General features: G+C 40.1%; 1 protein-coding gene across 1 annotated transcript; it reads right to left on the bottom strand.

The window, feature by feature from the left end:
• Positions 1–384: 384 nt before the first annotated feature.
• LOC119915275 (zinc finger protein 502-like) lies at positions 385–9,975 on the bottom strand (the record flags this gene model as incomplete). Its single annotated transcript, XM_038734815.1, has 10 exons — positions 385–1,536; positions 2,180–2,422; positions 2,970–3,044; positions 3,262–3,348; positions 3,461–3,534; positions 3,733–3,825; positions 3,913–4,088; positions 5,882–5,988; positions 8,177–8,363; positions 9,814–9,975. Coding segments are annotated over 10 exons (1,980 nt in total), but the record flags the coding sequence as incomplete, so codon positions are not given.
• Between the last annotated feature and the right edge of the window lie 1,903 nt (positions 9,976–11,878).

Here is an 11,878-nt window from a genome sequence, read left to right as displayed (position 1 = left end):
CATTACAAGAGGCTCACTGCACAAGCGACAAATGGAAGCATAGCATTAAGCTATATTTTAGCAAAAACATGAGAATTTGTTTTTAACATACTCAGTATTCAGATGGACAGCGAATAAGTGGCAGGAGTGGTTCAAGCGGACTACAGCTGCTGTTCTTTGAGACTTTTCAAGACTACAGCAGATGAAGACTTGATACCAACACGATTTTGAATGTTTTCTTACTTTAGGAACCGGTAACTTCGGCGTTTATGTATGAGAGGTAGAGTTTTTGTTTAATGTGTTGGACTACCATAATACCAACTGTCAAAAGAGGGGAAATAGGTCTGATTACATACGTCATAATGTAAGCATATATTATTTTAAATGTAGAAAAAAACTCAGACATTTCTGAAAAATTTCTGTATTCCATCATCATGGACTTTAAAATAACAAGTATATAGTGCATACTTTTTTAAACATTAAATATTAGCATTTGGCATGCAGGATACAAAGGCACTCAAATTGTACAGATGGGCTACTAGAGAAGAGTTAACATAAAAAAAAATGGGTACAAAACGTGATTACAAGACAGACAACACAGTAAGCTTCCACATTATTCTTGGCAACCCACACTGACTTTGTAGCGCATGTTTTCAGACACAGTAATCATCTCTGCTGTAGGTGGGAGGAATGGAAGGAAGAAGTACAGGAAAGAAGCGCAATTTACTGTAATATCTTCAAACACAGTTAACAGCAAATAAATGCACCAATAGATCGACAGTTAGATGTCCAGCCTGGCGTCTTGCTTCGGTCTACCAAGCTGTCTGGTTGGCCCGATGCGTCTTCCGGCATGTGTGCGCTGATGCTGCCGCAGACCCTGGCGGTAAATGAAGCTCTTCCCACATTCCCCACACTCGTAGGGTCTCTCTCCGGTGTGAAGCCTGTGGTGCACCTTCAGTTCCTCAGCTCTGGAGTAGCCCTTCCCACAGACGCCACAAATGAAAGGTCTATCTTTAATGTGGGTCTGGTAATGTGCCGTCAGGTACGAGTTTATCCGAAACGTCTTCCCACAGATGGAACATGCGAACGGCCTCTCCCCGGAGTGCTGCATCTCATGCAGCTTGAGAGAGGAGGCCAGGTGGAAACCTCTGCCGCACTGGGAGCAGAGGAACGGTTTCTCCCCAGTATGGATCCGTTGGTGAATTTGTATGTAGCTTTCATTGATGAACCTCTTGCCACAGTCGGGACACGAGTAGGGCTTCTCCTTCACGTGGGTTTTCATATGTTCTTCTAGCTTTTCTTTTTCATGGAACTGAATGCCACAGCGGCGGCAGAAGAGAAGCTGTGATGAGCCGTGCTCGGCTGCGTCTGATTCACAAGGTGTGTGTGTAGTAATGTGGTGTGCTTGTAAAGCTGAATGACTCTCACATTCTTTTCCACATTCCAGGCAACGGAGGGATGATCTGATCCTGGACTCTCCCGGCAGAGACTTCAAGTATTCAGACAGTTCTGACGCTATGGGATCCACCTCACTGTCAAAATCAGCACCCTTACGACCTTCACAGAGACAAAGGAGAGACAGATCCTGTTTTACTCTAGTATTAATAGTTCACTCGAATATAACAATCTTTGTATTGTTTAAGACTTCAATTTTACTCCACTTATTATTTACATTAAGCCAAGTATATATTTGGGTACTCCAATCAATTTTGCTTTTCCAAGCTGACTTAGTTGGAAGTTTTGGGATGAATCTTCAGATGTTAAATTAAATTTCTTCCTCTCCGTTGCGCGGCTCTACTTTCCTTTTCCATTACTCTACAGTTGGGTTATAAAATGACAAGACTAGGTTTAAAAAGCCATTCTGGTTTTCCTGTATTGCTCTGTGTACAATGATGCAGCAGCAAAAAGGTTAATTATTCAACTGACAACATGAAGTTAAATTTACCTGCTCCTAGACTGATGTCATTGATGTCTATGGGCTACCGATCGTATATATTGTTAAAGTTATAGTTTTTTTTAAAAATCTAGGCAGATAAAAAAAAACGATACAGGTCATACATGAAAAAGACAAAACTCAGGACAACTTTTTTTGCAATTTGGCACTAAATCTTTAGTAATGTCTGTCAGTGAGAGAGACAGCAATAGAGGTGCAAATATTCTAGGAGGTAACCGTAAATGATTAAGTATGATCCAGTCTCACCTAAGTGGACTTTGTAGTGTGTTTTGAGATTTCCCTTCTGGTTGAAACCCCGACCACAGATGGAGCAGCAGTAAGGTTTCTCTCCTGTATGGATCAGCTCGTGCCTCTCTAGTTTGTAGGCATGAGGAAATTCTTTGCCACACACTGAGCAGTGGTACTCTATCTTCTCTTTCGGCTTTTTCAGGAGCTCTGGAGGTATTTCTGTTGGAACACGAACCATCTTTCTGCCAGGACGCTTCTTCCCTATGTGGGGGAAAAAAAGAGGATGAACTTACAAGGTAAGGCTGTTACTTTAATGCTTACAAAATGAACTTTTAGACTCCAGTCACATACCAACCAGATTCTGTGTTAATAGACTTCATTTGTTTGTAACAATAATTATTAGATACATTGTCTTTCTTTTTAGGTATTAAACACTTTAACAAACTCAAACTCACTCCTTCACGTTGAACAAAATGTAGATTGCGTGTTCATAGTCAGGCCCATTCTACATGCCAACACATGTAACCTTCGTCATGTGTAGGATGATGATTGTTTGTGTTAATGAGTGCTGTTGTATGACAGAGCTGCACATTAAAGTCATAGTTCCTGTCAACAGTCAATCCATTGTTCTAAATCACTGCACCGGGTTAATTAACTGCAGGCAGCCATGGCAGAAGTAATTTTATTATGCCGTAAATTACCAGTCAACACTATAAAATTGAGCTAACCGTGGGATAACATGGTCTTAGCTGGAGCTGCCCTACAGCGCTGGTTATACGCCCTTGTGGAGCATTTTATTTGCTCTTACCAGCAGAAACACTCGTGCTTTCTCCTCCTTCAGCAGATTGTTTGGCATCTTTCCTTCTTCTGTAAGGACGCTTTGCTGGTTAAAGAGACAAAAATGTTTATTGCATTAGTGACTAATTATTTTGACACTCCACTGTACAATATTTAAAACTGAAACTCCACAAATGTCCACATCTTTAAGTAGACCTGCTTTTCTTTTCTTGCTCAAATAACATTAAATTAACCAGAATTAACGAGCAGAATTGGTTTCAGAATCAACTAAGAGTGATACCAGACCCTACTTTTTGTCTTACCAGCAACGCGGCGGACAGGTTTTGAGTTTAATTCTTCTGATTCCACTATAATTGGGACATTTCTCTTTCTTCGGGTGCGCCTTGATACTATAACATAAAAAGTAACATGTATTATAACAAAACGATAAAATGCCAAATAATTCTTATAGATGCAAACAACATCAATTCAATCACCATAAAAGTTACGAGGAACACTCACTTCCTGGCTCTGCCTCTAGGTCTTCACAGACAACAGTGGAACTTCTGAAATCTTTCTTCTGCCCCTTCTTTTTGCTTTGTGACAAAGAACAGCAGAAAATATTACCATATGAAAATATATAAATAAAACTTACATACAGTATATATTTACCATACTTATATAATTTGGATTCTATAATTTAGAATAAAACAACCCGCCAAACTCTTGACACTTCTGAATCCTCCACATGTATTGTTTAAACCAATATATTGAATATTTATAACCTCACTCACCAGGTTTTGCAGGAACGTCTTTCTCTGCGTCTGAGACGTTTAATGACACCACTGTTACTTCGGGAACCTTCTTCCTTCTTCTCTGTCTCTTTCCTGGTAACATTGTGTGCAAAAGCATCACGAAAGAACTAAGTCATAACTCTCATTTACAACCTCCACAGTGTTCATTTTTCTTATGACTTGCGTTTACCACGATATAAGGGTGAGGCAGCTGCCATCTTTACTACTCTCTCTTTTTCCTCCCCTTCTTCCCTTTCTTCATCTTCCCCCACAGACACAACTTCCATGATGAGTGTTGGACTACTGCTGTCTCTCTGGTTTTGGCCTTGCAGCTGAGACTCGGACAGGACGACACCCTGTGATCATAATCATTAAAAACCATCAGAAACATACCCCCCACACCCTCCCTGGGTAACACAGCAGATATATATACTTTTTTATAGTAGTAGTTACAGGATGTAATCCAAACTATTCGGTGGCAGTAACGTGTTGTTTCTTCTGATCCGTGTGGGGTCAGCATAGTGCTGCACTTGCAACTGCAGGCAAGTGGTGACTGGTAAGTAGTAATCCTGCCTGGTTATCTACGATGCAGTGGTGCTGAAGACTCACACCTCTGGTAACTAAGTTTTGGTTCATTATTACATTTTGATGTTAACGTTTAAAAGGTGAAATATACCATAAATCAGAAGTTACACTCTGCTATTCCAAACAGTTTGGACAGTAAAATCATATCCCAAGAAAACAAATATAAAATTTAAACTCTGCTTCATCCCTAAACAAGAAACTAATTTCAGCAGACACCCGCTGCAGGGACAGGTGGTTTTAGGGACACTTACGACAATTTAATTAAGCACATCATACTTCTGGCATTCTGTAGTCATATATATATATATATATATATATATATACTTATATTTCTACTATGTCAAACTGGCAAAGCTGCTTTACAAAATTCCATTTTCAGGTTTTGCAAGGCACATATTCGCTCAGCTTTACTGTTACTCTGTAGGCTGTTGCATTGTATTACTTGCAGTGTAATTATATGCTATATACAGTGGGGGGAAATAATGGGGCTATCCACATGACTGCGATGGACTGGCGACCTGTCCAGGGTGTACCCCGCCTTTCGCCGATGCCAGCTGGGATTGGCTCCAGCCCCCCCGCGACCCTGTACGATGCGGTTGACGATGGATGGATGGCTGGCTATCCACACTTTGGTATTAACTCAAACAATCCACACATAAAGAAATCCAAACATTGAAGACCATAAATAAAGTTGTGTGTAATGAAGTAGAATGACACAGGAAAAGTATTGAATATATAATATAAAGAACACGCCAACATAATTTTATTTAATACTTAGTGGAGAAGCCTTTGTTTGAAATCACAGCTTCCAGACACCTCCTTTAAGAAGAAATTAATTGGCCGCAGTATTCAGGGGTGATTTTGGCCCATTCTTCTAAACATGCTGTCTTTAAATCTTGAAGATTCTGGGGGGCCTCTTGTGAACCTTGGTCTTTAGCTCTTTCCACAAATGTTAAATTGGATTCAAGTCAGAAGATTGACAGGGCTATTCCAACACCTTGATTCTTTTTCTCCGTAACCAATTGATTGTTTCCTTTGCTGTATGCTTCAGATCATTATCCTGCTGGAAGGTCCACCCACGTCTCATCATCATTATCTTGGTGGATGGTGCCGGCAGATTCTCGTCAATAATCTGCCAGTAAAAGGCTCTATTCATTCTTCCTTCAATTATATGAAGTCTGCCAGTACCATGATGCCCACACCATGAAGCTTTCACCTCCAAAATTCACTGTTGGTATAGTGTTTTTAGGGTGGTGTGTAGTGCCATTTCTTCTTCAAACACGGTGTTTAGTAGGACAGCCAAAAAGTTCGAACTTGCTCTCGTCTGACCAGACTACACCTCCCAGTATTTCATTGGCTTGTGCAAATGAGTTGTAGCAAACTTTAAACGAGCTTCGACATGCCTTCTCTTTAGTAATGGAGTCTTGTGGGGTGAGCGTACATACAGGCCATGGCAGTGGAGTGCATTGCCTATTGTTTTCTCTGTGAAAATGGTACCTGCTGCCTCCAAGTGTTTTTGGAGCGCTTTCCGAGTGGTCCGTGGGTCTTGGGCTACTCTTCTGACCATTCTGACTCCCTGGTCAGAAATCTTGCGAGGAGCCCCTGTGCGTGGCCGGGTGATGACTGAGTGATGGTGCTTCCACTTGTGGATAACGGCCCCAATGGTGTTTACTGGAAGATTCAGAAGTTTTGAAATATGTCTGTATCCGATTCCATCAATATGTTTCGTAACAATAAGGTTGGCAAACGAAAGCTCTTTGCTTTTACCCATCATAAGATGTTTCTTGTGTGGCACCTTAATAACGAAAAGCCTATTCGTAGACCATCAATTTACTAACCCAGCTGATATCACGTTGCACTGATAGTAGAAAGTAATTAAACCTCCTAAGTACTAATGGATTGCAGCTGGTTCCTTGCCTTACCTTGGAGACCTGCTTTCTCTTAGCATGTTCAATACCTTTTTTTCCCCCCGTGTCATTCTACTTCATTGCACATTACTTTATTTGTGGTCTTTAATGTTTGGATATCTTTATATGTGTGGATTTCTTGAGTTAATACCAAAGGCTAGTGAAACTTTCATGTGAATAGCCTCATTGGAAACATGTTTACTGAACAAAATGTTGACGCGTTCAATACTTATTTCCCCCACTGTATGCACGCAGAGGTTTCAAGAGACTTGAAGAGGACAGCCCTTCTTAAGGCCTTTGCAACGCAAAATTTATAAATTAAGACGAATTACCTTGCTCCGGTGAGGACTGTCTGTGCAATTAGAGATCCGGTCAGGACTGTCTCCTGTAACAATCAAGATAGTGGGCTCAGGTTCGGAGATAACTGACAGGACAAGGGATTTTCAACATTGTCAACATCACTTTAAAAGTGTAGTTTATGCATTCAGGCCTGACATAAATGTTATGGATAAAGTCAATGTACTGATAAACTAAATGTGTAATTACAAAAGACCTAAGGTGCTATAAAATTTTCATAAAGCTAAAAGGTCTTGTTTTGGAAATACTTGCCAATTCCCAACCCAATAGATCTTGTAATGTCTTACACATCCACCGGCCACTTTATTAGGTACACCTTGCTAGTACTGGGTTTGACCCCTTTTTGGATGAGAGAACTGCCTTAATTCTTTGTGGCATACTTTCAACAAGGAGTTGGAAACATTCCTCAGAGACTTTGGTCCATATTGACATGATAGCATCACACAGTTGCTGCAGATTTGTTTGCTGCACATCCATGATGTGAATCTCCCGTTCCACCACATCCCAAAGGTGCTCTATTGGATGGAGATCTGGTGTCTGTGGATACTGTATTGGAGTACAGTGAACTCATTGTCAAGTTCAAGTAACCAGTTTGAGATGATCTGAGCTTTGTGACATGGTGCATTATCCTGCTGGTAGTAGCCATCAGAAGATGGTACACTGTGGTCATAAAGGGATGAACATGGTCAGCAACAACACTCATGTAGGCTGTCGCATTTAAACATTGCTCAATTGGTAGGGGCCAAACGTGTGCCAACAAAATATCCCCCACACGATTACACCACCACCACCAGCCTGAATCTGTTGATATAAGGAAGGATGGATCCATGCTTTCATGTTGTTTACTCCAAATTTTGAACCTACCATCTGAATGTCACAGCTGAAATAGAGACTCATCAGACCAGGCAATCTTTTTTCCAATCTTCTTTTGTCCAATTCTGTAGCCTCGGTTTCCTGTTCTCAGCTGACAGGAGTGGCACCCGGTGTGGTCTTCTGCTGCTGTAGCCCATCTGCTTCAAGGTTCGACATGTTGTGCATTCTGAGAAGGTATTCAGCATATCTTGGTTGTAACGAGTGGTTATTTGGGTTTTGTTGCCTTTTTGTCATCTCTAAGCAGTCTGCCCATTCTCCTCTGACCTCTGACATCAACAAGGCATTTTTATCCACACTACCACCGCTCACTGGATATTTCCTCTTTTTCAGACCATTCTCTGTAAACCCTAGAGATGGTTATGCGTGAAAATCCCAGTAGATCAGCAGTTTCTGAAATACTCAGACCAGCAACCATGCCATGTTTAAAGTCACTTTAATCCCATTTCCTCATGATTGTGATCCTCGGCTGTCTTGGCTGCGTCTAAATGCACTGAGTTCCTGCCATGTGATTGGTTAATTAGCCATTTGTGTTAACAAGTAATTGAACAGGTGTACCTTATAAAGTGGGTGGTGAGTGAATTTGTCTGCTACTTAAAATAATCAAATAATAATAAATATCAAATAAACTCTAAAACTCAGAAACAAGAAACAGAAACAAGGGTGATCCCTTGAACAAATGTGTGTGTACTGCTTGCGTTAACATGCTTTTATGAATCACTTACTGGCATCCCATTCCACCACTTCTCCATCAGAGTTGATTAAGCCACCAATTTCTTCATCTTGTTCCTCCTCTTGTTCCTCCTCATCCCCTGCGTGCAATCTGACAGTCAAATGGAGAGTCTGGTCCTCTAAGTTTGCAGGTGCCATCTTGAGTCCATGTGACATCGGGGGCTTATGTTCAGGAGAATCCTAAATACAGATCACATTGTCAAGGAGTTTATTTAATGCATCTTTTGGGGGTCTTTACCCACAAAGCTAATCTGCCAATAGGTAGAGACACCAGATTAGAACATTTCGCTCATTTAGTTGGAATGACTAGTGACAAAAAATCTCTCATCCCACTTTGTTTGATACTTAAACTAATCTAAAAATGGCAGTTTTATTGTTTATCATGTCACTGGGCCTCATGCAAGAAGTTTTCATATTCAAGTGTTTAATGTCAGATTCACCAAACTATCTCAACCGGACATAATCGCTCCTTTCAGCCTGATTAATGTCACCTGTTCATAAGGAGGTGCAGAGTTGTGGGATATGATCATATCATATACGGCTACTTTTCTAAACAATTAGAAAATGTTACCAAGGATGTGTTATCAGCGCTTTACTGTGTACAGACATAATGACGGAAGGGTTTATGTGAAGTTAAATCAGCTTCAGGACCTAATATGAAAGGCAGCCATGGGAGCATAACAGTCAGGGAGACACAGAATATTATAGGCTGCTGTCGGTTCAATAGAGGAAGACACTAGACTTGCATAAAGACACTGAGAAAGATGTTGAAGTGAAAGAATTTTCCTCGCAGCTACAACGCTTCCTTTATTTCTCATAGGTCTGGACCACTTGAGAATTTTGTTTTTACCTAAATCACTCGTACATGCCACAAATCTGTTCGTACGAGTGGTCCCATTGTGACATTATTTTAAAGAAATGCATAAACCAATAAATAAGCAAGAAACTTCAGTTTTCAGTCCTTGAGGTGATGCTGATAATATGAAACCACTACTATATGATTAGAAAAACAATTTATAAAGTAAAGTATTTTACATACTGTTTGGCAAGGTGCTGATCTTTTGGTCTCATGAAGTTCTGCTTCTGTTGTCACAGATGTGCTTTGTTTTACGTCAAGGCTCTGGTCTTGAGTGCAACACACATCCCCTGCATGTGCTCTCTGAAGGGATTTCATGTTCCTTTTGTGACTGGGGGTCATCTCATGTACTGTATTACTGCACTGATGCACAATCACGTTTCCCGTCGCTTTTCCACATCTACAGGAAATCTTAGGTTTCTCATCAGAGTCCATGAGCATGTGTCTCTGCCGCCCCTCTCTGGCAGAGGAGCTCTGCCCAGAGAGAGTGGGGCCGCCAGACTCCTCGGAGCATTTCTCCACCGAATATACTCTCTGGCGTGTCTTTACTCCGTGAGAAATGGAGCTCTCCATCCCACATGCTTGGAGGTGGGGATGACATGTGTGTGTGGAAGTGTCCTCCTTTTTCCCTCTGAGTTGAAGCTGTCATCTGTGTTTAACATTACAAGGCAAAACAAAAATGTGAAAAGTCACAATCGAGTGACATAATGTGTGTACGTCATCTAGAAAGGTGATGCTGATATTTAAGATTTTACACTCACGATTTTCACTCACAGTCCAGCCGTCCTCCTCTTCTTTAATGATTACTTGAATCTCTGGCGTCTCACAATTGTAGTCGGGGCTTGCTGGTGCTTTTTTTGAATCATGATGTGGCGAATTCTGGTCATCATAGTTTTCATTTAGACTCAGTGACAATGGATCTTGGAATTCAGCATCCTAATAAGGAATAAAGACAGACACCTAGAAACAAACCTCAGAAACGTGTTTTTTTTTTAATTCTGTTTATGCATAGAATTAAACCCAGTAAGGACCATATAGGTTACTATATTTACATCTTTAGCTTGAAAAAAGTACAGCAGAATAATATCCTATTGTTACAACGTGGGTGTGTTCATGTATTTCTCATGTATTGCCCGCATTGCCAGTCCTGTCTTCTCACAGCAAAAGTGTAATTTAATATTGTTTAATGTACATGTCCGACTTGATAGATAGGGGAACAAAAACAGCGCTGTCAAGTCAGACGCCGTGACTTGACTCAGGCCTTGCTCCCACGAGGTCTAGTGACATTTTGCAGCGCAGGTGTGCCGAATTCTGCATGCCTGCCGTGAATTGCATACACCTCGAGGTGGATGCAAATTTCCGTAGGCAGCCTACAATATCTGTTTTGCCGAATTATACAATTCACTTCTTAAGATCCTTTTAGGACACTTTGCTGTTTGAACGTGGTTAACGCCACATGTTTTTGCTGAATCTCAAGAATTGGTACTTTTACTAAGTGCAATAATATATTAACGATTAACGTTCATAAAATATATACTGATAATTTATCACTATTGATGAACCCCACAAAGAATAGTATAGCGTTTAAAAGCAGAACTTTAATGCATTTTCCTACAATTCTCGGCAGACATGCAAAATTCGGCATATATATACATTTTATCTGTCTTCACTGGCAACCACTGGTGTCTATTGTTTTCTGTATGGCATGAAAACTAATTTGCAGCCATTTGAAACTTACTTTAGAAAACATATTATAATGAATATTATGCCCACTTTTATAGTATTTATTGCAGTATATTGCTGCCACCATTTCTTGTTATACCGAGAAAATTGTTTTCACGTTCTAGCAAGATATTTAAAAATTATTATCACATATTTTGTTGTTATTACTAGATACAAAATTATTCAATTATTACTCTGTTATTCAGAGACTTTCTTATTAGGCGTGTTAGGCTACATCTCATTAAACCAAACTTTTCTTGCTACAACACGTCATGACAACACTTACAATTTTCTGACATTTTATAGACTAAATGATGAATCAATGAACAAACTAAGTGGCAGATTATTCAACAATGAATCTTAATCGTATTCCTATTTGAAAATAACTCTTCCCATAACCAACAATCACAAACTTTGATTTTCTCACATGAAAACCAGCTCATTAGTGTTCATAATGACACAATACCTCAGTAGGCCTATTTATCATTATAGTTACTTCATATCCCTGTATTACTACACACCTGTATAGCATCTCTATCTGAGTAATACATTACACGCTCCCTCAACATCATTGTGCTGTGTGATGGAACTGCACATTTTTATTGTGGCCAGCCTAAGGCACACCTGTGCAATACCCATGCTGTCTGACCAGCATCTTGATATGCTACATGCATCTGTGAGGTGGATGGATTATCTCGGTAAAGGAGAGGTGCTCACTAACACAGATTTTGACAGATTTGTGAACATATTTGAGAAAAATAGGTATTTTGTGTAGAAAGTCTTAGATCTTTGTGTTCACTCATGACGAATGAAGCTAAAAACAAAAGCATTTATAATTTTGTTCAGTGTATCGCTCTACCTGTCTACCTCCCTCCCTATCTATCTATCTAAGGACCCCCTCAAAAACGAGATGGTGCATCTCAAGAGGTTTACCCTAATATACACATTTGAATATATCTATCTAAGTTATGTATCTGGTAGAAAGTAAACATGTACATGCTTAACCTACTTAGTGAGATCACGCATAAGGAAACATGTTTAAAAAGAACTGACAGTTTCGTGAACCTTTAATGGATGGCACAGGCGTCTGTGATTCGGGAGCACTGAAAAAAAACAT

The sequence above is a fragment of the Micropterus salmoides genome, unplaced genomic scaffold (assembly GCF_014851395.1).
Source record: "Micropterus salmoides isolate LMB-PRFRI ecotype aquatic unplaced genomic scaffold, ASM1485139v1 Ms_hic_scaffold_2029, whole genome shotgun sequence".
In the NCBI taxonomy this organism is placed as follows: Eukaryota; Metazoa; Chordata; class Actinopteri; order Centrarchiformes; family Centrarchidae; genus Micropterus; species Micropterus salmoides.
This window is presented reverse-complemented; position numbering and strand designations above follow the sequence as displayed.